This window comes from Mesocricetus auratus, unplaced genomic scaffold, assembly GCF_017639785.1.
Source record: "Mesocricetus auratus isolate SY011 unplaced genomic scaffold, BCM_Maur_2.0 Super-Scaffold_100011, whole genome shotgun sequence".
NCBI classification, from domain to species: domain Eukaryota; kingdom Metazoa; phylum Chordata; class Mammalia; order Rodentia; family Cricetidae; genus Mesocricetus; species Mesocricetus auratus.
Genome location: NW_024429195.1, coordinates 48,316,123 through 48,341,071, shown reverse-complemented (window position 1 = coordinate 48,341,071; position 24,949 = coordinate 48,316,123). Strand labels below are relative to the sequence as shown.

The 24,949-nt window shown below is 37.4% G+C and overlaps 1 protein-coding gene across 4 annotated transcripts in view; it reads right to left on the bottom strand.

The window, feature by feature from the left end:
• Positions 1-24,949, bottom strand: part of Usp15 (ubiquitin specific peptidase 15) — an 84,148-nt gene that overhangs the window by 52,244 nt on the left and 6,955 nt on the right. For all 4 annotated transcript variants that reach the window (XM_040754781.1, XM_040754783.1, XM_040754782.1 and 1 more), the window contains exons 2-5: positions 13,430-13,557; positions 10,442-10,572; positions 5,685-5,811; positions 1,189-1,334 (exon numbers count right to left, since the gene is read on the bottom strand). In XM_040754781.1, the coding sequence (XP_040610715.1) occupies positions 1,189-1,334; positions 5,685-5,811; positions 10,442-10,572; positions 13,430-13,557 (532 nt within the window). The remainder of the gene's footprint in view (positions 1-1,188; positions 1,335-5,684; positions 5,812-10,441; positions 10,573-13,429; positions 13,558-24,949) is intronic.

Sequence of the window (24,949 nt, the reverse complement as noted above, 5' to 3'; positions counted from 1 at the left end):
GATGTGAAGAGATGCTATGGTTTTGGGCTGAAATTTGAAGGGCAAATTAATGTGATGAGATGGCTAATATGAAACTTTGAATGGATAAAATAATTCTTTTTATTGGATAAATGCAGGGAAATGGGAAGAATGGTCCATCAGGCATTAAAAAGGATACTGTAGGAGTACTATGGCAACCAAAAGACAAAGATAGTCTAAGAGAGACAACTAGACAAAGGGCTAAACCATGACCGCATGTTGGTTAGGGGTCTGGATTTCATAACCCTTATGGAGTCAGGAAAGGTTTATGAGAGGCAAAGACTCAGATTTACATTTTAGTATGAACATTCTAGTAAAGTAAGACTATGTAAGAAACTGGAGGCAGCAGGACGTGCTGATGATGAAAGACAAGGGCTGGGAAAGGAACAGTAATTCATTGAAGAGATGGCTACAAAATAGATGCAGTTGCTAACTGTAATTAAACACTCTTATTTCTCACTATATTTAATGTTTTTAGACTATACCAAAAGGGAAGATCGAATGGGGACTGACAGGTCCAACAGGGATGGGCAAACCAAGGTTCCCTTAGCCTACAGCTCTGCTAAAATCAGTTTTATTGTAATGCAGATGTACCTACTTCTTTGTGTATGACCTATGGCTGCTTTTATACTGTTACAATGGGAGACACAGTCTACAACAGGCAGTGGAGACAAAACTACTATTTGATCCTTTATAGGAAGTCTGCTGATCTATTATCTTACATCAGCTGTTTTCACTGAAAACATCCCTAAGAGACAGAGTGTTTCCAAGCTCAACAAGTAACCTAGAAATTACAGTTATTGACCAGTGAGGATAGAGAAGAGTTAGAAAGAGGCAGTCAGAGACAGACCCACCATGTACTATGCAATATTCAGTAAGTTTTTTAATACAAAAAGCTGCATTTAAAATAAACATTCTTGTTGGGCTGGAGAGATGGCTCAGCAGTAAGAACATTTGTTCTTGCAGAGGACCTATGTTCAGTTCCCAGCACCCAAATTAGGCGGTTTAAATCACCTGTAACTCCAGTTCCACTTCCTAGTGATCCAACTCTCTTTTTCTGATCTCCACCAGCACCAGGCATGTACATGGCACAGACATACTTGAAGGTACTCATACATACACATAAAATAAAATTGAATAAATCTTAAAAGAAATTATTGCTAAAAATACCTGTCCTTGATATAAGCCAGCATCCTGAATGGTGCTATCTGGTTTATTCAGCGGCTCAAATGTATTACTCATATACTTGTTCCACAATCTAGTCTCCTTTTCATCTGGAATATTGAAGATTTTTCTTATTTCCTTTTCAATTGTATCTAAGATTTAAGAAAGGAAGATATGTAAATATAATACATTAAAAAATAGGTATATTAGTTAAAGAACTAAATGTTTACCAGACTAAACATTACAAATTCATAAAAATAAGGGTAAAATAAACAAATACATACAAAGTGAGTTCCAGGAGAGCCAGAGCTGTAACACAGAGAAACCCTGTCTCGAAAAACAGTATCACTCTGACCCTATTACTTCATGAAGTAAACAAGCATTTTTTAAAATGCACATAACAGAAAATTGGGAAAAACTTGATTGAAACTGATTTTTTTAAAAGCTCTATTAAATTGTCTACCCAGAATTAGGAAATTAAATCCCCATCTTTGTGTTTTGCTAGATTAATGAAACACTCTGTTTTCAGCGCACACTACCCACATGGTAGTAAAATGTTAACAGTAGACAGGTTGCAATAGTGTTGAGTATTAGGGCTGAGGTATTTGCCCTTGACTGTGACTCTAAACTGCTGTAATTGGGCACTGAGTGTGCTCTAGTAAGAGATAAAATTCAACTTCATATTTTGAGGATAACCATTAACAATATATTTGTTCTAAGCCTTCTAAAAACTGTTTTCTTAAAATTAATAAACTTGGTTGACAGTCTTAACTAAATATTCCTACCAGAAATGTATTTCAACGCTGACAGATGATTATTTGAGGAGCTAAAGACTGCAAAAGAAAGGAGTTAGAAACTAAAAGATAAAAAGGCATCAATCACAATGCAATAAGTTTAAGAGTATCTTACATTGAAGAATGAGAACACATTCCCAAGATATGCTATGGGATTATGTGTAGGATAGCAAAAGCAAACCCAAACACTCTGTTGTTTTTATTTCAGGTTTCTTTTTAAATAAAGACAATTGTTACACTATCCAGTGTGTGTTTATCTGTGTGTGAGGAGGCATACACATGCCTGGGCATAGGCATCAGAGGACAGCTTGAATGAGCTGGTTCTTGTTCTCCACTATGTGTGCTCCAGGGATGGAACTCGGATTGTCAGGCATGGTTGCAAGTAGAACTTTACCTGCTGAGCCATCTCACTGGCCTAACACGATCACAGTTTTTACTTGAACAACTGTTAAGAGGAGGCATTAACGACCGAGATAGGAAGACCGTGAAGGAGAAGGCTTTGTGGGCAAGGAAGGAGAGTTTAACTTTCTGTATAATTAGACACAAATGAAGATATAAGGTGGCTGAAACTGGAATTAAGAGTGTTCAGATGAACAGTAATAAAATATTTTAAGCCAGGAAAACTGAAGAAATAAAAAAAGAAGAAGAAGAAAAAAAAAAGGAGGCCCAAGGGCTAAGCATGGAGATACCGGTATTTCAGATCAAGGATATTGTGGGTGTTTCTAGACAAGGTGTATTATGTTTAGAAAATGGAAGACTTTTAAATCATCACTCAACTTGGCAATGAGGAACTCACCAGAGACTGAGAAGGGGTGGGGTGGGGGAGGGGGGGTTCAGCACTGGTGCAATGTGCCCAATGAGCCAGGAGAATGAACAAAGTAGAGGCCAGAAAACAATGTGTGTTAACTGACATGGCAAGAACAGTTAAAGACGATGGCAGTCATTCCTCTCAATGCTCCTTAGCCTGCTGTCCTGCCTATTTGCAGTAACCTATTCTAAAAACAAACAAATAAAAAACCAACAAGGTAATGAAGGTAAAAGACAATTATAGGAACCAGTGGCTGGAACTGTGTATATGACAAAAATCAATGGCAATGAACTTCAAGGGACCAAGCATTTATTTTTCCACATATCACTCTGACCCTATTACTTCATGAAGTAAACAAGCATTTTTTAAAATGCACATAACAGAAAATTGGGAAAAACATTTCTGGTAGGAATATTTAGTTAAGACTGTCAACCAAGTTTATTAATTTTAAGAAAACAGTTTTTAGAAGGCTTAGAACAAATATATTGTTAATGGTTATCCTCAAAATATGAAGTTGAATTTTATTTCTTACTAGAGCACACTCAGTGCCCAATTACAGCAGTTTAGAGTCACAGTCAAGGGCAAATACCTCAGCCCTAATACTCTACACTATTGCAACCTGTCTACTGTTAACATTTTACTACCATGTGGGTAGTGTGCGCTGAAAACAGAGTGTTTCATTAATCTAGCAAAACACAAAGATGGGGATTTAATTTCCTAATTCTGGGTAGACAATTTAATAGAGCTTTTAAAAAAATCAGTTTCAATCAAGTTTTTTTAAAGATCAAAGGGATAATACACTATATTATGAATAATAAAAAACCAAGAGACAGATATTAGGGTTCAAGCTAAAGATCAGAGAAGCAAAGCAGCCAGCCAGTAGCTCTTACCTCTAGCTCAGACCAAAATGGGTAATCCTGTCTCCATGAATCCTCAGAGCACAATGTAGACTGCACTGCTTTCCACCAACCCTCAGACTGCAATCCCAGAGTTCCTTCTCCTCCCACCTTATATTCCTCTCTCTGCCCGGCCATATCACTCCCGTCTCCACCTCCTTAGTGCTGGGATTAAAGGCATGTGATCCCAAGTGCTGAGATCACTTTTGTGTGAGCTGTTTCACTTTAGACTGGATCAATTATGTGTAGCTCAGTGTTGCCTTTAATTAACAGAGATCTGCCTGCCTGTTTCCAGAGTCCTGGGATTAAAGGTGTGCGCCACCACTGTCTGGCCTCTATGGCTGTGGCTAGCTTTGCATTTTGATCTCCAGTGGCTTTATTAGATCATAAACAATGTATCACCACAAAACACACACACACACGCACGCACGCACACACACACCCATCTTTCGCTTATTATCCTAATTCCAAGCAGTCTGAAAACATCCATTAACAATAAGAAATTTCCAGTTACCAAAAATTCAGTTCGCTAACAATATTAAGACATATATTCAATGTCTGTACCCTTAAAAAATACTAGGATACTTAAAGTATATATATGGGTTAAAATCTATGTCAGATCAAAGTTTCTGAAGTAGATATTCTGTATAAATTACATTTATCCTCTATAAATTTTTATTTAGTGCTTAATGTAAGAACTTCCTAATGGTTGTTTTCTAAGTAAAATGAATATCTATAAAAAAGTTTCTGATGGACTCATATTTTCTATAATATTTCTGTTAAAATGAAAATTTAAAACTTAACAGAAATTTTATGATTACTAATTATATTAAGATATAGTTATTTATAGTCCAATTAGCTATTGCTCTCTAGTGGTGATAAGCAGGTTGCTGGGAGAGACGTTTCCAACAGCCTTACCCAGCCATGATATGCCCTTGAATGTAATAGCATAAGAACATCTTGAGCTGTGGGTAACTAACACCTATCTTATTTAAGACCTGATTTTTAAAGGAAATTCATGCTTGGTACTATAAACCTGGCCAAGAAAGAACCTGTGGTAGGAGAGGTCACAGACCCTACATGATGAGTTATTATTACTAATTTGCTAAACTGGTCTGGCTGCCTTCTAGATACTTATCCTTGTAACTATGGTTACAGTGCAGCTGTCACCCCTTCATTGACTTTCAATCAGTGCTCTTAGTGACCAGCTCAAGTCAGGAGCTCTTTACACAGTGCAGAACCTCACAATTTGCTAATCTCTTCAGCATGGTAACTTCTGCACGTCAGATTTCTCTACTATTTGTTTGTATTTTCCATTAAGATCACTGTTACTACTACCTTTTAAATAAATACTTTATTTGAAGATAAATGTGTTCATATCTGTTAACACTATTCAATGAAGGTATCAGGAGAAGACAGGCTAATAGAGCTGAATATGTCATTGTATGAACATTTCACAATTAAACCTATTAGCATTTATAATTAATATGTACTAATTAAAATTTTAATGTTCTCAAATCATTGTCAAGATTTATACAAAACTAACTATAGAGAATTAGCAGAGACTATGTTTTTCAAGCTTACTCATGAGCAAACGCCCTCAATATGCAATAGAAATACGAGGCCTGCTGCCTTAGCTACTTACCTAGATGAAGGAAATACTAATTGACTTTTTCCCCTCCATACTTGACCAAGTTTCATTTAAACATGCTTCACTTAGAGCTCTACTTAAATTTATACTTTGTTGTTATAAACATGGCATGCAAATTTTCAAATACTAAAAATTGATTTTCTTAAAAGCGGCACAAGTATTAAACTCATTTAATAAACATGGTAAGAAACAAGCCACCGGTCAACTGGAAGCTATGACACATGCATGGAAGCTGGGATTCTCCAACGTCTACAAATATAGCTCTAAACAGGTTAGCACCACAGCAGATGACAGCCAAGAATCACAACTAAGTATGGAAAAACAGGACAGGACTTGACAGGGTCTTGCATTACCTATTGTGTCAGCTTTGCTAAATCTTCGAGTTACAACATTGTTCATGTTTCCATTTTCACAGAGCTTCAATTCTGTGAGATATACTTCTACTTTGCAGTGCTTTACAAACATACCCTGTTCTACCACCTTAAAAAAACAAAAACAAAAACAAGTTAGTATGAATTCTATCAATGTAGTTCTTGCTCATAGTAATACATAACTTTAACAAAGCTTCAGAAAAACCAGATACCCAATAAAATATAATGAGCTATTATAAACAACTTAAAGCATTAATAGTTTAAAAAGGCATTCTAATTTGTTAATATTCTGGTATGCCATAAACAATAAATTTATCTGAGTTTAATTAAAATTACTGTACACTGATTTTCTCTGTACAATTTTCACGTACAGCTTTGAATAAACATACAGACAGATGCCTACCTTTTTAACAGGGCTCTGACACAGAAAACTTAGAAAGCTTTGTGTAATTCTATCTACAAGGTCTGTTACTACTATTTATGTTAAACTGTGTCTTTTAAAATGGCCGCTCTGTTCCTCTAACAGATATATTCGTTTCGCTCTAAAATGACTTTGTCTGACCTTTAAGTGGGTACTTAGTAAGTCTATGCAGCACACAAGCAAAATAAACAAAAGCAGTCAAGCATGTAAAAGCAATAAAGTATAAGACATAAAATATTTATATATTAGGTTCACCTTTTAAATGAGTATATTTCCTTTTGCTCTTCTAAAGGTTAACTGTAGGATGTCAGTCATGAACACTGTTTCTGAAAATAGGCACTGGCCTGATATGTGATACATTAGACAGATATGGCAAAAGGGAGGCTCCAAGGACTTACACGAACGAGCAGGTTCATATCAAACGCAGTACAGGAATCACAAACTCCTCTTTCACTTTTAGGAAAAACTGTTTCAACCAAGGGCTTTTAAATATTTTATCTTGAGTTCTTTGTATAATCCAAATGACTTTACTTTCCCAGAGGTGTTCTCTGAATCATGATTGTTGCAAATCTTTCTAACAGTTTTACAGATTGTATATCTCACATTTTAATAACTTGACTCACAGTGCAAAACTTTTAAGTTCTAAGATGCCTTAACACCCTTTTGTTTTGTTTTGTTTTGTTTTGTTTTGTTTTTTGGAGACAGGGCTTCTCTGTATTGTTTTGGAGCCTGTACTGGAACTTGCTCGGTAGACCAGGCTGGTCTCGAACTCACAGAGATCCACATGCATCTGCCTCCCGAGTGCTGGGATTAAAGGCGTGCACCACCAACGCCCAGCGCCTTACCACTCTTAACACAGAGTTATACTGTTTAAGAATGTAATAATATACTGAATTTCTATAAGATTTTCTTGTAGCTATTTGATAGTAAATAAAAAGGCTGGGAATCAAATATTCTTACCAACAGTAACTTTGGGACTGGGATTCACATTTGAATAAAATAAAATACAATAAAATATTTCTCCCAATATTTACATTTAGTTGTAAAGGTCCTCCTAAGAATGACTTGACCTATTCCCTTTTCTTTTGTTTGCAGAAATGCAAACAGTTTCACTACATAATCTAAGGTAGCCCATCTCCATCTCCCAAATACTGAATATTGAGATCATAGGCATATGTCAGCAGGAACCATGTCTGGCTTAAACATTAGTTTAAAGTTTGATTTTTATCTCTTCTCTGGTTTTGAATATTTAAAATTGTACTGCTATAAATAATTGGGGATCAAGTGTCTCTTGGTTATTAATTTCTAGCTTAACCCCAGGAGAGATAACTCCCCCCATCTGACATTTTGTGAGTTTGTCTGATGATCTAGGATTTGATCGATTTATCAGGAAAAATCATGAAGAAAATGGCATCCTTAACTCCTAACAGGTCTTGTAAAATATTTCTGTGAGACATACAGCAGCCCGACCTTTGGCTCTAACATTACTGAGATCATGTTTTAAACTCTGCTGTATTTAAGCACTCCACCCTTAGCTTATCATCTTTATACACAGACTATAGGCACTACAAGTGGATGTTAGGCACCATTTTGGGAAATCACTGAATTCATGATACATTTTTAAATCTTTGTTTATAGTAGAGACATTTGCAACAAAGATCACATTCCTATAGTTCCCAAGACGTTCCTACTTTTCCTTTAAGTCTTCATTGGTACCCTCCTCAACCTCCAAATTCTCCTCAGTCTGCTCATGGCCTTTGAGGCTTTTACTGATACTCATGTTTTACACCTTCTGATCACTGTACAGTTGAAGCCACCATAGCTCCTGTTTGCTAGCACTACAGGTATCTAAACTAGTATGTACAACCTACCGATACATAATGAATTACATTAAGACTTCACTAACTACAAACACATCACAACATTTCTGAGGATCAAAAATCTGTGAGCAGTTTAGCTATGATGACCTAGGTTGAGATTTCTCATGAAGTTTCTGTCAAGCTTTGGGCTAAGTTTCAGTTATTTCAAGACTCACTTAGAACTGATAGTCCACTTCACTGACCAGGTGAACCCCATTCCTGGAGTACACACCTGTACAGTTCAGTTCCCCATGACAGAGATACCTGAGATATACACTGCAGGATCTCCCATAACCTAATCTTAAAATATGTCAACACCAGGTGTAGGCAAACACACCAGTATTCTCAAACTAGGGTATTAGCATTAGGAAAAGACAGGAGGATAAGCAATTTAGGTCTTTCTATTTTCTTCTTCTTTTTGAAGGATCCTTCCCTCAGTCATAATCCTGGATTGGCAGTTATTTTCTTGTAGTGTACTGAAAATACTATACTGCTTCCTGGCTTCCCGTGTTTCTGCTGGGAAACCATTTCTTTGACTTACTCTTTTTGAGGACAATGTATCTTTTTGTCTTGTTCACTTCTGACTATGTGTTTATAGTATTTGTGAGAATCAGTGTTTCCTGACTATAATTGGGTACCTTCACAGCTTGGGAACAACTTCAGCTATCCCTCTTCAGGCATCGGCTCTACCTGCCCACTCCCGTCTCTCCTAAGCGTCTAATGATAGGCACTTATGCTAAATGTAGTCACTATACCAAGCGCAACTTCACTTTTTAAAGACAATCTGTTCTTCAGTATAAATTCTACATTGCCCATTTTCTACTAACATCAATTGGCTTAAAATTCACTTTTCAGTTCTTTTTCCCATTATAATCAAATGTAATGTATATTACTATTAGTTTCAGAGCATTGGGATCTTGTTTAATAGTTTTACACCTCTTTCCAAATATTATTATTTTTTTTGAGCCTACTAAGTCTACATTATTAACTATTCCTTAGGAGTCTATCTCTATTGGATAAGTCCAGTTTGGCTAACTACATCTCTTGCTTATTTCCATTGTTTTCTGGTTAGCTTGTTTTTAAAGCAGAGTGCCTGACACTAAAATTGAGGAAATTTAAAAACTGAGTTACTTTTGTCTTTGTATCACAGATTCTTCAATGTAGTCAGAGAATGATACAATCCAAAGCTAGTTACCAGACTCTGTAATAGTTGTTACTATGTTTACTTCTTGAAGCAATGTTGTATCAGTAACTTAGGGTAGAGTAAAATGCAGTTTCTTAGACCTACTCATTTAATGTGGAGGGAAGATGCATCTCTAAGAGGGATTCCAGGCAATTTTATGTATATTAACACTTGAAAATTACTTTACATGCTGAAAAATTTGCACTTACCTTATTAAGTACAAATGTATGACCTTCTAACAGACTTCTCAAACCTTTTCTTATAAGTATTTGAACTTTCCATGATTCTTACTTTAATGTCCTTAGATTTGAAAAACCAAATTTCAGTAAGTCCTTTTTAATGGACTAAGAATTTTAAAAAAGCAATGAATTTGTTGGTAGACCTTGTTCCATACTGAAACTTGTAGCATACAATGTGCTCCAGGTATAAGGAAGAAAACACAATACACACATACACTTTCCTTTAAGAAGTGTTTTGGCACTCTGGAGGCAGAGGCAGGAGGATCTCTGTGAGTTCAAGACCAGTCTGTTCTACAAGAGCTAGTTCTTGTAGCCAAAGAGAAACCCTGTCTCGAACCCCCCAAAAGGAAGTGAGTTTGGGGGGGGGAATAAAAGGGTAACAGGGTGACTACATTCGTAGTACATTGCCTATCCATTCATATGAAACTATCAAAAAATTTAAAGGAAGAAATATTTTTAACACACCAAGGCACTCAATTTTCCAAGAACTGCAAAACAAATAGACCTATACTCATTACACAAATCAAAATAAATTATTCAATAGATATATATAGTCAGCTTATTTATCTTGAAGTTTGGTATTCTCCTAGATTAATGCCAATTTTAGATCCAAAATGTTTTAGTATTTCTAGACTATAATTGTAAAACTTTTAGAAAGATAGAAAAAAATTTATGTTTTCATTTTAGAGTATTTTATGTTGCAAAAAACATTTCTTTACCTTTTAGTTTATTTTTTTTAATTCTCTTAGAAAAAAAAGCAGTGTATATACAAAACTGGCCACCTCTTTTTTTCCTTACATCCTCAACTGTAAAATAAAGATATTAATTGTGTTAACCAGTTAATCATGAGTATTGCTCTTAGAACAGTGAGAATGTAGGTAGTTTCTATGTACGATAGTAGCCATTAGTATCCAGTGTACAGGAATGTTTTTCTGGCTCTTCTCCTAGGATGAGTTAAGAAGGCTTCAGAATACATTGAGTTACAAACGTGAGCTACTTAACAAAGCACATTTATATTCAGTTACTCCCAAATATACCTTTCTTGCTATTGGCTCCTGTCCTTCCATTAGTGTGTACCAGCTGACAAGTTTATTCCAGCCCTCAGTCGGCAGCAGTATGTAATCCAACTCATCAATAAGGTGCTCCTTAAGTGACTGGGCATCACCATCTACAATGGGGAAAACAAGCTCAGTATGGAACGGGAAACAGTACCGTCTTTCAATACACTGTTGCACACACTATAGACTACTGAAATTCAGGATAAAGACTTTAAAGTTACTTTGTAAAGCATCTGCTTTAATCCAGTAGCCCACAATCAGGATTCGCTCCCAAACCTAAAACCACGGTGTGTATAGTACTTCTCATTCTGAAATGCTTTAACATATCTAAGGTAAACTCAGAATTTTTGTGTAGTTCACGGCAGAGACCTAGGAACAATTTGTTTAGTCACATCAATGTCACTGCTCCATTCTGAGACTCTATTAATTGGTCCTTAAGTTTCCAAAGCACTCTGAAAGACAGCTATCTCATTGACTTCTAACTAGCCTGGAGGGGTTTTCTCGATCTGAGCTGACTTTATCCATCAGAGGAGGAGCACTGCTCTCCGTGGCATTTCTATGATGGGAATATACTATTCCTGCAGGAAAAATGCTCAAAACGGTAATAACAGAGCTATTGTCCTTTTAGGATTCACCTGTAGATTTCTGACCTTTGAGAAAGCTATGTTTTATATAGAAACAAAAATTGGAAAGTTGAATTTTACATGATCTTCAATAGAAATAAAATGGGTACTAGCTACAAATGATTACATTTATTGTGCATGCATGGTACATTCACATGTGTCATGGTACACCTATGTCATGGTACACCTAGAGAGAGAGGCAACGTGTGGCAGTGGGCTCTCTCCTTCCATCACCTCCTCAGTCCTGGTGTCTAGTACCTTTACCAAATGAGTCATCTTACCAGCCCTGAGGATTAACTTTAAACACAGGCTTTTAAACTGTGGTTTTAAAGTGTAAATTGTAAGCAAATACAATTTGGAATATGTTTTCAGAAACTCCAAAGATGAAGAAAAGTTATGTATGCTAAGTAAGCAAAATGTACTTTGAGACATCACACAGCTGATAGCTGTGTCAGACACACTACTGTGAATTCTGTAAACAACCTTACAAGATAAGAATATATCCAGAGGGGCCGGAGAGATGACTTAGCAATTTAGAGCAGTGGCTGCTCTTCCAGAGGTCCTGAGTTCAATTCCCAACCGTTTATAGTGGGATCTGGTGCCCTCTCCTGGCATAAAGGTGTACACGCAGTTGAATGCTTCTAACTTTATTGAGACAGGTTTTACTACCTAGAATATGGTCCATTTAGGTAAATACTGTTCATATACACCCATCAGCCTGGCTAGAGATTCTGAGAGTCTTTCAAACTTTTTCTATGGGTGTGTCTTTTCTGTGTTTCACATGGAGATTATCAATTGCAAGGATTCATTTGTTTACTGTTTAATTCTGTGTAGGACCCCATAATCTCTTCCTCTATTTTACAACTTTATACACACCACAGGGCAGAATACTGGAGACACACTTTACTCCTTTTGTTCCTTCTGTGGATAGTGTCATGGTCTGAACCTTACGTGTACATGCAGCAAGCCGCAGCCTTTTTTATTTTAAATTCCCTTTCTAAGTTGGTCCCAGTAGCACCCCAAGTGAGATACAGCAGAAACCAGCCCTTCACACAGGCACACAGCTATGGACTTACTCTGCTCCTCTACTGTGGGAAGCAACCATCCTAACACTGCAGGGCCATGGCAACCAAAGCAATCTCCTTACTCATTTCCCTCCGTTCTTCACTTCTAGGCACCTAAAGCACACCAGTTCAGACACACAAGGAACCAAGACAAAACCCAGTCCCTCAGCTATTACCAATAAGCCAGGATACTGGAAGGTGCCTCATTCCTCACTAGCTTTCCTGGTAGAAAAGCCTCAGATTTGCACTTCTCTTAATCTCACAAAGCATTTGGAGCACAGCAGTCAACCATGTATTTCCCTGTTAACAGCTCTCAGACATCAGAACTAGCCTGGTCCACTCAGTGTTCCATGTGAGGTAAAACATTGGTAACTTGGCCATGTGTGGTGCTTACAAACTAACCACACTGAAATCAGGGAAGTTAAATATATATTCTGTATTGTCTGTCTCTTAAATGGAGACATTTTACTGTTATATAACCTTTTCCCCAAAAATTCAAAATACATTATTGTGGTTGCCACTGTGTATGCACACAGTGTGGGTACTTGTCCCAGTGTGGATCATGTACACAGTTTAGAGACTAACACTGTACAATCAGTTATCTCTCTCTACTTTTATGTGGGTTCCTGGGATCAAACTAGAAACCATGTACTGAATCCTTTTCGTATTTGTCAGGGTTCCAGTTATTTCAGGTCTGTGGATCTAGTCCCTCTGACTCCAATTTGACCATAAGTGGGAGAGCTGGTGTTTTCTTTAAATATAATAAGGCGTAGATAAGCACTAGCAAGCAGTGAGGGTTGTGGGACAGTGCAAGAAGTTAAGAATGTAAACAGAGACTGGTGATGACTAACTTTGAAAATATGACACAAGTTCATTAGGAAAACAATGTGTGTTATATCATTTCCCCAAAACAGTAAAATAAGTGCTTTATAATTTACATTCTTCAGTTTAATCTTTGAATCCTAAATCACAATCATATCATAAATACAAAAGAGAAATGCATCAAATACATAACAAATAATTACAGGACGTTTTGCAAATAATTATCTTTTCCTTTCCCTTTCTGAAAGCATCTCCTTATGTCTCCAAGGCTAACTTAAAGTAGTGATTCTTCTACTTTGGCCTCTTGTCCAGGGTACAGGTGTATGCTGCTTACCATGCCACGCCTGCAATGAATTTCTAACTACCAGTTTATTTACATTAACATTCCCCACATTACACCCACGGACACTCACTCATTAAATTTAATACATTTACAACTTGACTGGAGAAAAAAATACCTTTGAGAAGTCCAGAGTTGTCGATGGGTCCGGGATAGACATTTTGATCTCCCATTTGGTATTTATCCCAACTGTCAAAGCCAACATATTTTTTCCACTGTTTGAACCAGCGACTATCTACTAGATACCTATAAAGAAAAAGAAACTGGTTAAATAAAACACCTGGAAATACAAGAATAACAACAGATCAATCTCCTTTTGCTATTTCATTTTGTATTAGAAAATATATATGTGTCTCCTTCAAAGTCACAGAACAGAAATAGTCTGTAATTACTACAGCCACACTGCTACTATTACTTGGAAGGAAAGACTTCATTTGTATAAAAGATTTTCATTGTTAAATAAGTAGTTACTACTTGAAATCAAGTACTGACATAAAAATGGAAAAACAATCTCTATAGCACTTAACAAAAGCACTCAAATGATAAAAATTCAAGAAAAGCCTTGTCAATTGAACTACATATATATGTATACACACACACACACCAATCAAAAATGTAAGGTACAATGTGGTAAGACAGGAGTATAAAAATGGCTCTACTAGAAACCTACAAATACAACATGTATATCTTATATGCTTTGATGTTTCTGAAAGAAAGGAAAGCTTATTATTAAGGGCTTTAAGCTGACTGTATATAATCAAACGTAAAAACAGTTTATCACCACCATTTTCAACACTACACTTGGTACTGACTTCACACCCAGTCTCATAAAGTCCCAGGGACATTATTCTAGCATTAACCCGCTTCACCTGCAAGAAAATCAGCAGTAGAGAGGCTAATGAGAGGCTTACAGCTCTGCGTGTAACGCACATTTTCAGGGATCACCATTCTAACATTTTTGGACTTACCACACAGATCACTAGAGAAATAAAAACCTACAGTTATGTCTGAAAATAGCTAAAGCAAAGGCACCAACCTAACAAACCTTCTAATTCTTACAGAATATTCATGAGCACTTTCCTGTTCTAAAGTGGATATAAAGAATCCTGCAGTGCCCCTTCCCACTGTCAGTTATGCAACTCAGAGCACTCACACTGGAGAGCTTAGAGAGGTGGGAATTATTAAATAAAACCATCTTCCAAAATTTAACTTAATTTAAAACCATACAGGACAATATACTAATCATTTTTCCACTGAAAATATGAGCACCTCATATCCTCACCACCTACATTCGTCTTTTAAAAACCAATACATAAAATCATTTAGCAAATTTGACTTTTCCTCCTTTGCAATTTAAAATACTAAAGCATGTGACTAGCTTCCTCTAAAGATAAATGTCACACCAAGACATTTTCCCTATTTCATTCATCTATGCATTTATCATTGTCCCAAGTCTACAGTGTTTTAATTACCCTAATCCTAAGACTGATTCAGTTTAGTGTTCTAACTGCCTCAGATACATGTGGCCATTTGTGTTTTCAAAAGAATTTTAAATAAACTTATCAGGTAACCCTCTCCCATACACAGAAAAAGGAGATTCTGATTAGAGTTGCACTGAACTTAATAGAATAACTTGGGGGGAACTGTGGCTTTAGTCTTCTGATCCACGGGGATAGAGTTTTTCCTCAATTACGCAGGTACTGTTTAATGTCTTTAATAAATGCTAACAAAATATTTCCATTATCAAATAAGTAGTTACTACCTGAAGTTAAGTACTGACATAAAAAATGGGAAAATAACCCCTGTAGCACTTTACAAAAAATTTCAAATGATAAAAATTCAAGAAAACCCTTGGCAATCAAGCAAAGAGTGAAAAAAATTATAAAGGATGTCAGTGTCTCTATGAGCATCTTACTTTCCCGGCAGGAATGGTAGCTAATGTTTGTACTCCTGGCACCCAAGAGACTCAAGCAGGAAGACTCTAAGTATGAGGCAAGCCTGTATTTCCAAGCCAAGCCAGAGAGACACACAATGCTGTCTCAAAACCAAGCCAAACAAAGATCAGTTTCCAAGCAGTTATGGTGTATAGTTTTTAGTAGTTAGTGAATAGAAATGATCAGTTTTATTACTTTAATTGACATAAAACCTCTGTATGTTTATGGGTACCATGTGATGTGCCATACATTTACACAGTGAAATGTTTAAATCAGCAAAACATGCTTCCCTAGAGCACTAATCAACTCCTTACAGTAAGATTTGAAGTGTTTTTTTTTTTTCCTAGCTTCTGGAAATACACGGTACATGATCATTTCTACAGCACTGTAGTGCACACCAGCACTTAGTTCACACAACTCAGGGTCCAAATGATCACTTTCCCTAGCCTCTGTTAGCATCCTACTCTCACTGCTACAATTCTTTTAGATTCCACATTTGAGTAATTCATGTTCTTGAACCTGTCGTATTTTACTTAGATCATGTCTGCTACTGCAGATTCCAGGATTTTATCCTTCTGTAAAGGGAAGAACAGCATTCCCCTGTATTCCTACATCACAATTTCTTTAGCCGGTTACTGGGTGTAATGATTTTAAAAAAGCAAACAATCTCATGTTCACCAGCTGTCTGAATCCTTAGTAGTTTTATTTTGTTGGAAATGTCCTTGAACTTTTCCTTTTCTCTCAGATATACAGCCCAGTCTCACCTGGATCTCATGGATCCTCCTGCATCAGCCTCATGAATGCTGGGGTTACTGGCATATGCCACCACACGCTGGGCTTCTCTTTATTTTTTCAGTATAGGAAAGTTAATGTTGCTGTAGACAGTTTTCTAATCCAGTTTTCACTTCTATTATCCAATCCCTGACCAGGACTGCTAAACTAGGGTAGAAGACGAAAGAAACCTTCTTTGTTGAGACAAACCACTGGACAGCCCTGGTATACTTTGCCTAGGTATGAAGACCAGGCTGGCTTAGAACTTCTGAGATCTGCTTGCCTCTACCTCTCCTGTACTACCACAGACAGCTAAAAATAAAACTCTTGTTTTTAAGAAGACTATCTAAACTTTTACCATCTGATAAGATAATTTGCTATAGTTTTTGATAAATGTTATTATGCTAGAGAAACTACCTTCTATTTAACATGTTTTTATGTTGTTATGATTAAATATTGAATGTGAGTTTTTTGTATTTACTATGTTTTTTCCTTTATTAAACAAAATTACGGTAACTTTTCATTCCTTTATTTTTAAAAGGTTAGTTTTGTGAGGATGATGATTTGGAAGTACTTACACTGAAGTTTGTTAGGGAGTCAACATTTGCTTTGATCTCCAGTTAACTTTCTTAAATACTTTTATAATGGAGATAGATACCCTAACCAATTGCCTTAAATACCTAATAGCATTAAGAGCAGAAATGTGAACTTGAAATGCCATTAATACTATAATTTAAAATGCTCTACACTGAAAATGTAGAATTTATGGAACAGTATTGACTTCCTATATACTGACACTGTAAGAGACTTTCCCTTTGGTAACTAGTTCTAGCACTAGGTTCTCTTGAAAATGTTTATGTTTCTATTATAGACTCTGATGATTTATTTACAGAACTGTGTAGAAATGTCTTGGAAATCTGAACATGCCAAGATGCAACTGTAATGCCAGGTGAATCCTAAGGACAGCGAGAACATCATCTCCTATCTATTAGGATGGCTGTTATTCAAAGAGTTGGAAAGGATGCGGAGAAAGTGCAATCCCAAAATGGTGCACTGTTGTGGCAAACAGAAAGGAGGATCCTCAAAATAGTTAAAAAAAAAAAAAAAGAATATATATGATCCAGCAATCCACTTCCTGAGATACATCATAGGCACCTCCATGTCCGCTGCAGCATTAAGAAGACCCAGAAACCTAAATGTCCACAGACTGATAAGCTGGTACAGAAAATGTGGAACACACCTACAAAGCACTATTCAACTTGCAACAGGAAGGAAATCCTGCTATATGCACTAACCCGATGAACCAGAAGGGCTTGTACTAAATGCAACAAACCAGTTTCTACACACAGGAGGTATGTAAAACATTTACAATCAAGGGACATGAGAGGAGAAATAACATGCTGCTTGGCACCTACACAGGCTCAGTTAAGCATGAGAAATGAGCTCAGATGACCTATATGTTACAGTTAATGGTACTGTACTGAAGGGCTGATCTCATGTCAAGAGTTCTTATTACATGGCCATGAGATAGTTAAGTGGGAAGACATACGCTACCACATCTGGCAAACTGAGTTCCACCCTGATATATACATACTGCGAGAAGACAACTAATCCTTCAGCTTGTCCTCCTCTGAGTTCCACATGAGTGCTGTGGGTTGCCCACATACTACTCCAAGTCAACAAGTAATAAATGCTTCTTAAAAAGTTCTTATCAAGCCAGGAGGTAGTGGCACACGCCTTTAATCCCACAGCACTCGGGAGGCAGAAGCAGGCGGATCTCTGTGAGTTCAAGGCTAGCCTGGTCTACATAGTGAGTTCCAGGACAGGCTCCAAAACTACAGAGAGAAAACCTGTCTTGTTAAACAACACAAACAAAAAAGTTCTTATCACCATACAAAAGTAATAGGCCAGGGTCCAATCTGAATACAATGGAAACTGCATTGTACACTTAAGCAATATTTTATGTAGAAACAGGCAGAACTAGGGCGAAGCAAGTAACATACCTCTGAACCTGGAAAATGAATGGTTCTTAAATCTGGTGTTCTAGAAGGATGGGTAAACACAGAAAACAACTTGCCTGTACTTAGCCTACAGAAATGTACAAGTACCCACAACCCAAACATCAGTCTTAATTTACTATGTGTTATAAACTAAATACTGTGCAGCTGCTATTAAGATATCCCAATGCATGCTGCAAAATCCACCTAGCACCAATTTACAGTAACCCACAAGCTGTAATAGTTCTCAATTCCACCTATAAGCAAATCTCATCTGTCACAATAAAATTTCATATTTATTTTGGTATTTATATATTTCTTAACCACTTAACTATTTTGAGAGTTGTGCCCTAATTTCAATTCCATACTCATAATTTAAATTTTTTATTACTTAATGTGTATGGGTATTTTGCCTTCATCTATGTCTGTTTAGCATATGCACGCAGTGCCTAAAGAGGATGCAAGACCCACTGGGACTGGAGTTGCAGATGTGTGTGAGCTGCCATGTGCCCCCCCCTCCAAGTCCTCTGGAAGAGCAGCCAGTGCTCTCGCCTTCTGCATCGTTTCTCCAGCTCCATCCCTGGTCAATGTTACCCGTGATCCTTTGCATGGCAGGGTGGTTTATAGAAGCACAAGCTGTTACAGCAAAGCTGTTGTAAAATTATAGATGGGTGAACACAGCTAAGTGTTAGATTCCCTGTCTGATACTTCCCTGGGTTTACCTGGACAGGACTAAGTGTTAGAGCCCCTGCCAGATACACCCTGGGTTCACCTGCACATGCACAAGCACATACATGCATGAGCATGCTTGTAGCCACACACACACACACACACACACACACACACACACACACACACACGAGAGGGGGGCAGAAAGAGAGAGAGACACACACACACACACACACACACACACACACACACACACACACACACACAACCAATGGACACATGGAGGCCAGAGAACAACTTTCAGAAGCTGATTCTCCCCTTTCCTGTGGGATCCAGGGATGGAACTCAGGACACCAAGCTTGGGAAGCAAGTACTTTTATATGCTAAGCCATCTTGCAGACCCTGGAACCTTCTGTTTAGCAAAAGCTACCACCAAATAAAGGGATCAGTCATAGACTGGAGAAAATATTTATACTGCATTTAGCTAACAAAAGATCAGGTTTTATTTAAAAACTTTAAGTGAAAAAGGAAAAGAAAAATAGGTAATATCTAGAACAGGAAATTAGAATAATTTCCATACTGGATGATAGATACTCAACATGGTAAAGGGGGAGATACAAATTAACACCACAAAGAAACACTTTAATATTTCAAATATACCAGCTGCCAATATTAAACATGAAAGCCATGCATAGTAAATTAAGAATTTCTATGCTGTCAAAGAAGCTTGCCACCTAAGCAAAAACCCTAACTGCAGAAAATAACTAGACAATATCTATTAAAGATGAAGATGTATCCTATAGTCTTATACAGGGAGACTGTTAAATTCTACCCTACAAAGACTCTCGCTCATATTTACAAGAATAAACTGGAAAGAATATTAATAGCAATATAACATGATGAAAGTTGGGGAAAATTCTGACATGCACCATTCATATGGAAATTCACATAAAAATTTAAATAAAAACTAGAAGTACATGTAATAATATGAATAAATCTCAAAATTACAATGTTGTATGAAAAAGGCCACAAAAGGATAATTCCCATTACAACATATATTAAGGGAATGTACATACATGCACACACAGTACAAGCACAGAAAAATTGAAGACATGCTATAGATACTGTTACATAGCTCTGTGGTTATGTAGTAAAAGTATGAAGACACTTAAAAAGCTTGACTCCAGAATGGTGGCTGTTTCAGCAAGAGCAGGGAGTAGGATTTGGGAAACAGGTGAAATTCACCTATATCTGTGGGAGGTAAACACTGGGCTGTTTATTTTCTTCAGACAATTCTGCCTTACTCATTAGGTGAGGAGATAGCTTCACTAGAAACTTTGTAAAAAACCTGGAAGGGCTGATGCCCTTCCCAATATCATGCTTCCTTCTATAGAAGGACAATGTAACTCTTTAAACTTTACGGCCTAACTAACAACCCTGTCTCCTTGGAGACTTTTCCAACACACAGCTTTCTTCTCCCCCTGAGTTTTTTTTCAAGCAGCATATAAACACAGGTTTCTCTTTTTCTTCTATCACTCCCAACTCACCTACTCATTCCCTCCTGGCTCTCACTTTTCTGACAGCTTTTATAATCAATCTTCACTTTCTTTTTCCTCTGTTTTCACTTCCTCTCCAACCTAGTATGGTAGGTCTGTTTTTCTAGGCCAACACCAGTGGCACACACACACTAAAAATGAAAAACCCAACCAGCTCACAATTTACAAACCTACCAACCCTGTAAAACTTTAACTTGTCAGTCTATTGTGTGTGTGAGCATGAGTGTGCGCATGTGCAAATGCTGATTTTTAGTCTGTCCCCATCAGAGTGCTAGTGTCACCAAGACCTACTCTGTGCATCTCTCACTGTGTGTCCTCTTGGGATACTGTAACTCACACCAGAGATCCCAACACCTGCAGAGCAGGGATAGCTCATTTCTTGTTATTTCCAATTAACAAGCCATGTCAACTAAAATCTCCCATAGACACCTCAACCCCAAGTTATCAACCTTCACATCCACATTCACTAATTTTTACTATCATTTAAATGAACTATTCACTAGTGATTTAAGCTAGAAGTCTAGCTCCATAATATGCAAGCAGTAACCAGGTGCCTTCAGAACATTTCTAGCCATTTGTAGCTCTCCTCTTCATTACCATAAAATATCATATTTGTGTGCCTCACCACCTCCATCATTTTTAGTGATACAAATTACTGAAACAGCTGTTTGATTTCTCTCTGATCCACATTTTCCTCACTTAAATTTGTTCTCCATTCTGCCACTTGCCTTTAAATGTTTTTTGTTGTATTGAGGGTGGGGTATGGTAGGAACTACTGAGCAGATATGGAAGCCAGAAAACACTTGTGGGGATTGGTTCTCTCATTCTATCATGTGGGTCAGGGATAAAACTCAGGTTGTCACATGTGGTATAAAGCACCCTTACTTGCTGGGCGATCTTACTGGCCCTGTTGCAAGACTTTTTTAAAAAGCAAAATTATGTTCCTTTATATATATTTTTTACTTTTCTTGGAAGACGTTCTCATGTATCCCAGCTTGACTTAAACTTTCTGTGTATCCAAGGATGCCTTTCAACCTCTAGTCCTCATGCCTCCACTTCCTGAGTGGTAGAATTAAAGGGTGCCATCACCATACCCGGTTTATGCAGTGCTGAGGAATCAGAATCAAGGCCTTATGAATGCTAGGCAAGTGTTCTACCAACTGGATTACAGTCCTAGACCATTCTTTTAACAGTCCTAATAGCTACATTACAGAATATATATGCTGCACACTTACAAAAATACATGTACAGTATCTTCACATTTGTTTACTGTTTTTTCTTTCTTTTATATAACTTAAGGGGAAATTAAACATTTTCCTAAGGCTAACTATGCTTCATTGGATTGAACTAAGATTTTTGTTTATTATTATTTTGTAATAATTTTATCATTATATACTTGTTACAGAATGTCTGTATGTGAAGAGAAATGGGATTTTAATAATAAGATTATACTTATAACTGATTAAGAATCTATCTGGAAATTGTCAGCATAAAGATATTCAAATTAAAATACTAAACACACATCGACTACTGCTCTAGTTCTCTAAATCCTCCCCCTGGGGCCTCCCCATACTTCTGCTGACCTCTGTTATACCTGGGACTACTGCTAAATAACTTATTGGCTCCTGTAAAGCTTCTTAAAACTTTCTGAATATGTATAGAAATACTAAGCAACAAACGAAAACAGTTGAAGTCTTACCTCCCCATACTCCCACAAAAAACAAATCTGAGGGTTTTGATGTTATTACTGTTGTTACTATAGCATTACTATATTTGAAGTCTATCTTAAAATTAACTACATTCCAGAACCACTGAAAATTACTGTCCAGACCGCAATACTATACTGTGTTTCTTGGGGCTTGCAAAATTTTCAGCACCACAGAACTTTTGTATATGGTGGTCATATGACCACTGGCAGGAGCTGGATGCCCGTTCCACCCTAATGGGAGCCCAAGAGACAAACTCAGGTCATTAATGCTCTTAATAGCAGAACTTTTTTACCCAAGGGAGCACTTCAGGTGCATCTGATATTCCCAACAAGCTCTGTGGGTGTGTGAACAAGTGTGCATGCAGGGTATTTAGTGCTTTAGTATAAATCAAGTCTTAGTTTCTCGAACCAGACTCCAGTGTTTTAGTAAAACCAAAGACAACTAGGAAGTAGTTTTCAAGAAAACCAGTGGCCTGGTTTACTGCCTCTTTCTATCTTTCAGATTTCAGGCATTTCTAACCTATTTTCTGCTATGCATCTTAACTCCATCAGTGAGAAAGAACTAATTTTTGTGACCCATTTTTAAACCTAAGCTAAGACAAATAAGGAATTCAAGAAGGAGGCCAAGTACAACTGTTCTGTTTGCCCAGAAGGTAAGTATGCACTCACTGATGCCTCAAATATGGAGGTCACCACAACTCACATCAGAGTTTGGATAAGCATGAGAAACAAGAAAGGAGCAGTAATTACTAATGCCTGATCTTTAACATATAAATTCTCTCATCTAGTTTTGTATAACCTTTTTACTGTTGGAAGAAAAACTAAGGGCAGAGGGAAGTATGGAAGAAAGGGAAGGAATAAAGAGAAGAACACTAAGACATATCCAGATAGCCCTAAACAAAAAATCCTGACAACCAGCCTCTCTTAAAAAAAAGTACATCATATGCAGGCACACATAGTCTTGAGGGTCTTTGCATACTCTTGCCCTGAATTTACTGTTGCATAAATATTTATTTTAAACATAATAGTATTCCCAAAGCAAATCCACATTCTATTGGATGTTTGCAAACTTTAAGTGTGAATAACTGCTTTTTTCACTAGAGGAAGCAGTGTGGGGTAAGCACCCTTTCAGGATGTCACTCAGTTTCCAGTTTGCTGAGGGTACTGCAGTGGTTTTTTGACCTTATTAGACAGAAACAATGGAGATGTTTTTGTGATAGTCAGCACATCTATCTATCTATCTATCTATCTATCTGTCTGTCTGTCTGTCTGTCTGTCTGTCTGTCTGTCTGTCTATCTATCTATGCATTCTTCACCGTTTCATATGATGGATGCCACAATGTGTGCGTGTGGTGGTAGGTGCTAGTATTCAGCCATCTGTACTGGCTTACCCTTGGGACACTGGCAAGATTTGCCCTCAGCTGCAGCCACTAAAAGCAACACCTGTGCACATTCACTATGCTCCCTTTTAAAAGGGTCCTGTCTGCCTCCCATTCCTCACTCCCTTCTCTCTCTCCCCCTCTCCTTCCTCTCTGCCACTGCTCCTGTCCCTGGTGGCCAGTTTCCCCTCCCTTTCCCTTAATAAAAAACCCTTCTGCTTGAACCCCGTCACCACAGAGTCAGTCAGTCAGTCAGTCTCTCTCTCTCTCTCTCTCTCTCTCTCTCTCTCTCTCTCTCTCTCTCTCTCTCTCTCTCTCTCTCTCTCTCTCCCCACCATTTTAAAAATCACCACAGTAAAGTAGGAGGACAACTTGCAAGAGCTGGTTCTCTTTCCACCATGTAGGTCCTGATACTCAAACTTATATCACTAGGGTTGGCTGCAAGCCCCTTTTTCTGCTCAACCATCTTCCTAGCTCTTGCATAGGTTCTTACATATAGGTTACTTACACAGTAAATAGTGTTTGTACCTTTAGTCCATATAAGGTAAAGATTTAGGAGAGAGAGATCTCTGGGTAAAAAGACATACAACATTCACTGTGTGAATACTGTCGACTTGTCCCTAAGAAGTGTGTGTGTGTGTGTTAATCCTAGAACAAGATTATTAGTGACAATAAGGTGTAAAGAAATACATATACATATACTTAAAATATCACATCATTTCAATATATCACACTAAAGTAGGAAGGACAAAACAACTAAAACAAAGTTGCTGAAGGAGTTTGGGCAGAAGTGGAAGGTGACTGCTAATTATATGGTTTCTTTTGGGATGATGAAGCTATTCTAAAATTGATTATGATGCACATAACCAGAGAATTGCTCACTCTTAATGGGAATATTGTGTAGTAAATAAATTACTTCAAAACAAAATTGCTATATTTGTTTTTATAAATCCAAGTGTGGATTATACCTCTATACTAAGAAATGCCTTTACAGGGATCAATTTTGAGTTCTTGAAATGAGTATCAATAATCAAGGAAAGCGGCAAGATGGCCCAACAGTTACAGGTGCCAAACCCGATGACCTGAGTTTGATCCCCGGGACTCCCATAAACAGACTCCAGTGAGTTGTCCTCTGATCTATACTCTCCACATTTGCAACCTCACACATATAACCACACAAACTTACACAATAAATATGCATGATGACAAATTTTAGAAAAGAATCAGGAAGATGTATTTGAAATAAGCAAAGTGCAACCTAAAGTCCAATAATACAGGAAACAGAAAACCCACCTGCATCAAGTGAGAAGGTGTAAGAGAAAATTCTGCAGGTTCCCCACATGGACCACAGTTGAACACGGTGTTTACCTAGCATGACAACGTTGGCACCTCTCGATTCTAATACTGTTCAGTATCTACTTTTAGAGAGGTCATGACTAGGGCTCAGTCACTCGAAGGAAGGTATTGTTAGAGTCTTATGGGGGCTAGACTGCCTAAGTTACATCCCCCTCCCACTTATCCAGTACACGAGTGTGTAGATTTTATTCCAATTTCTCTGTAAAAATAATGCTACTTATTTCATACATGTAAGAAAGCTCTTAATAAGTGAGCAACATTTCTGTAA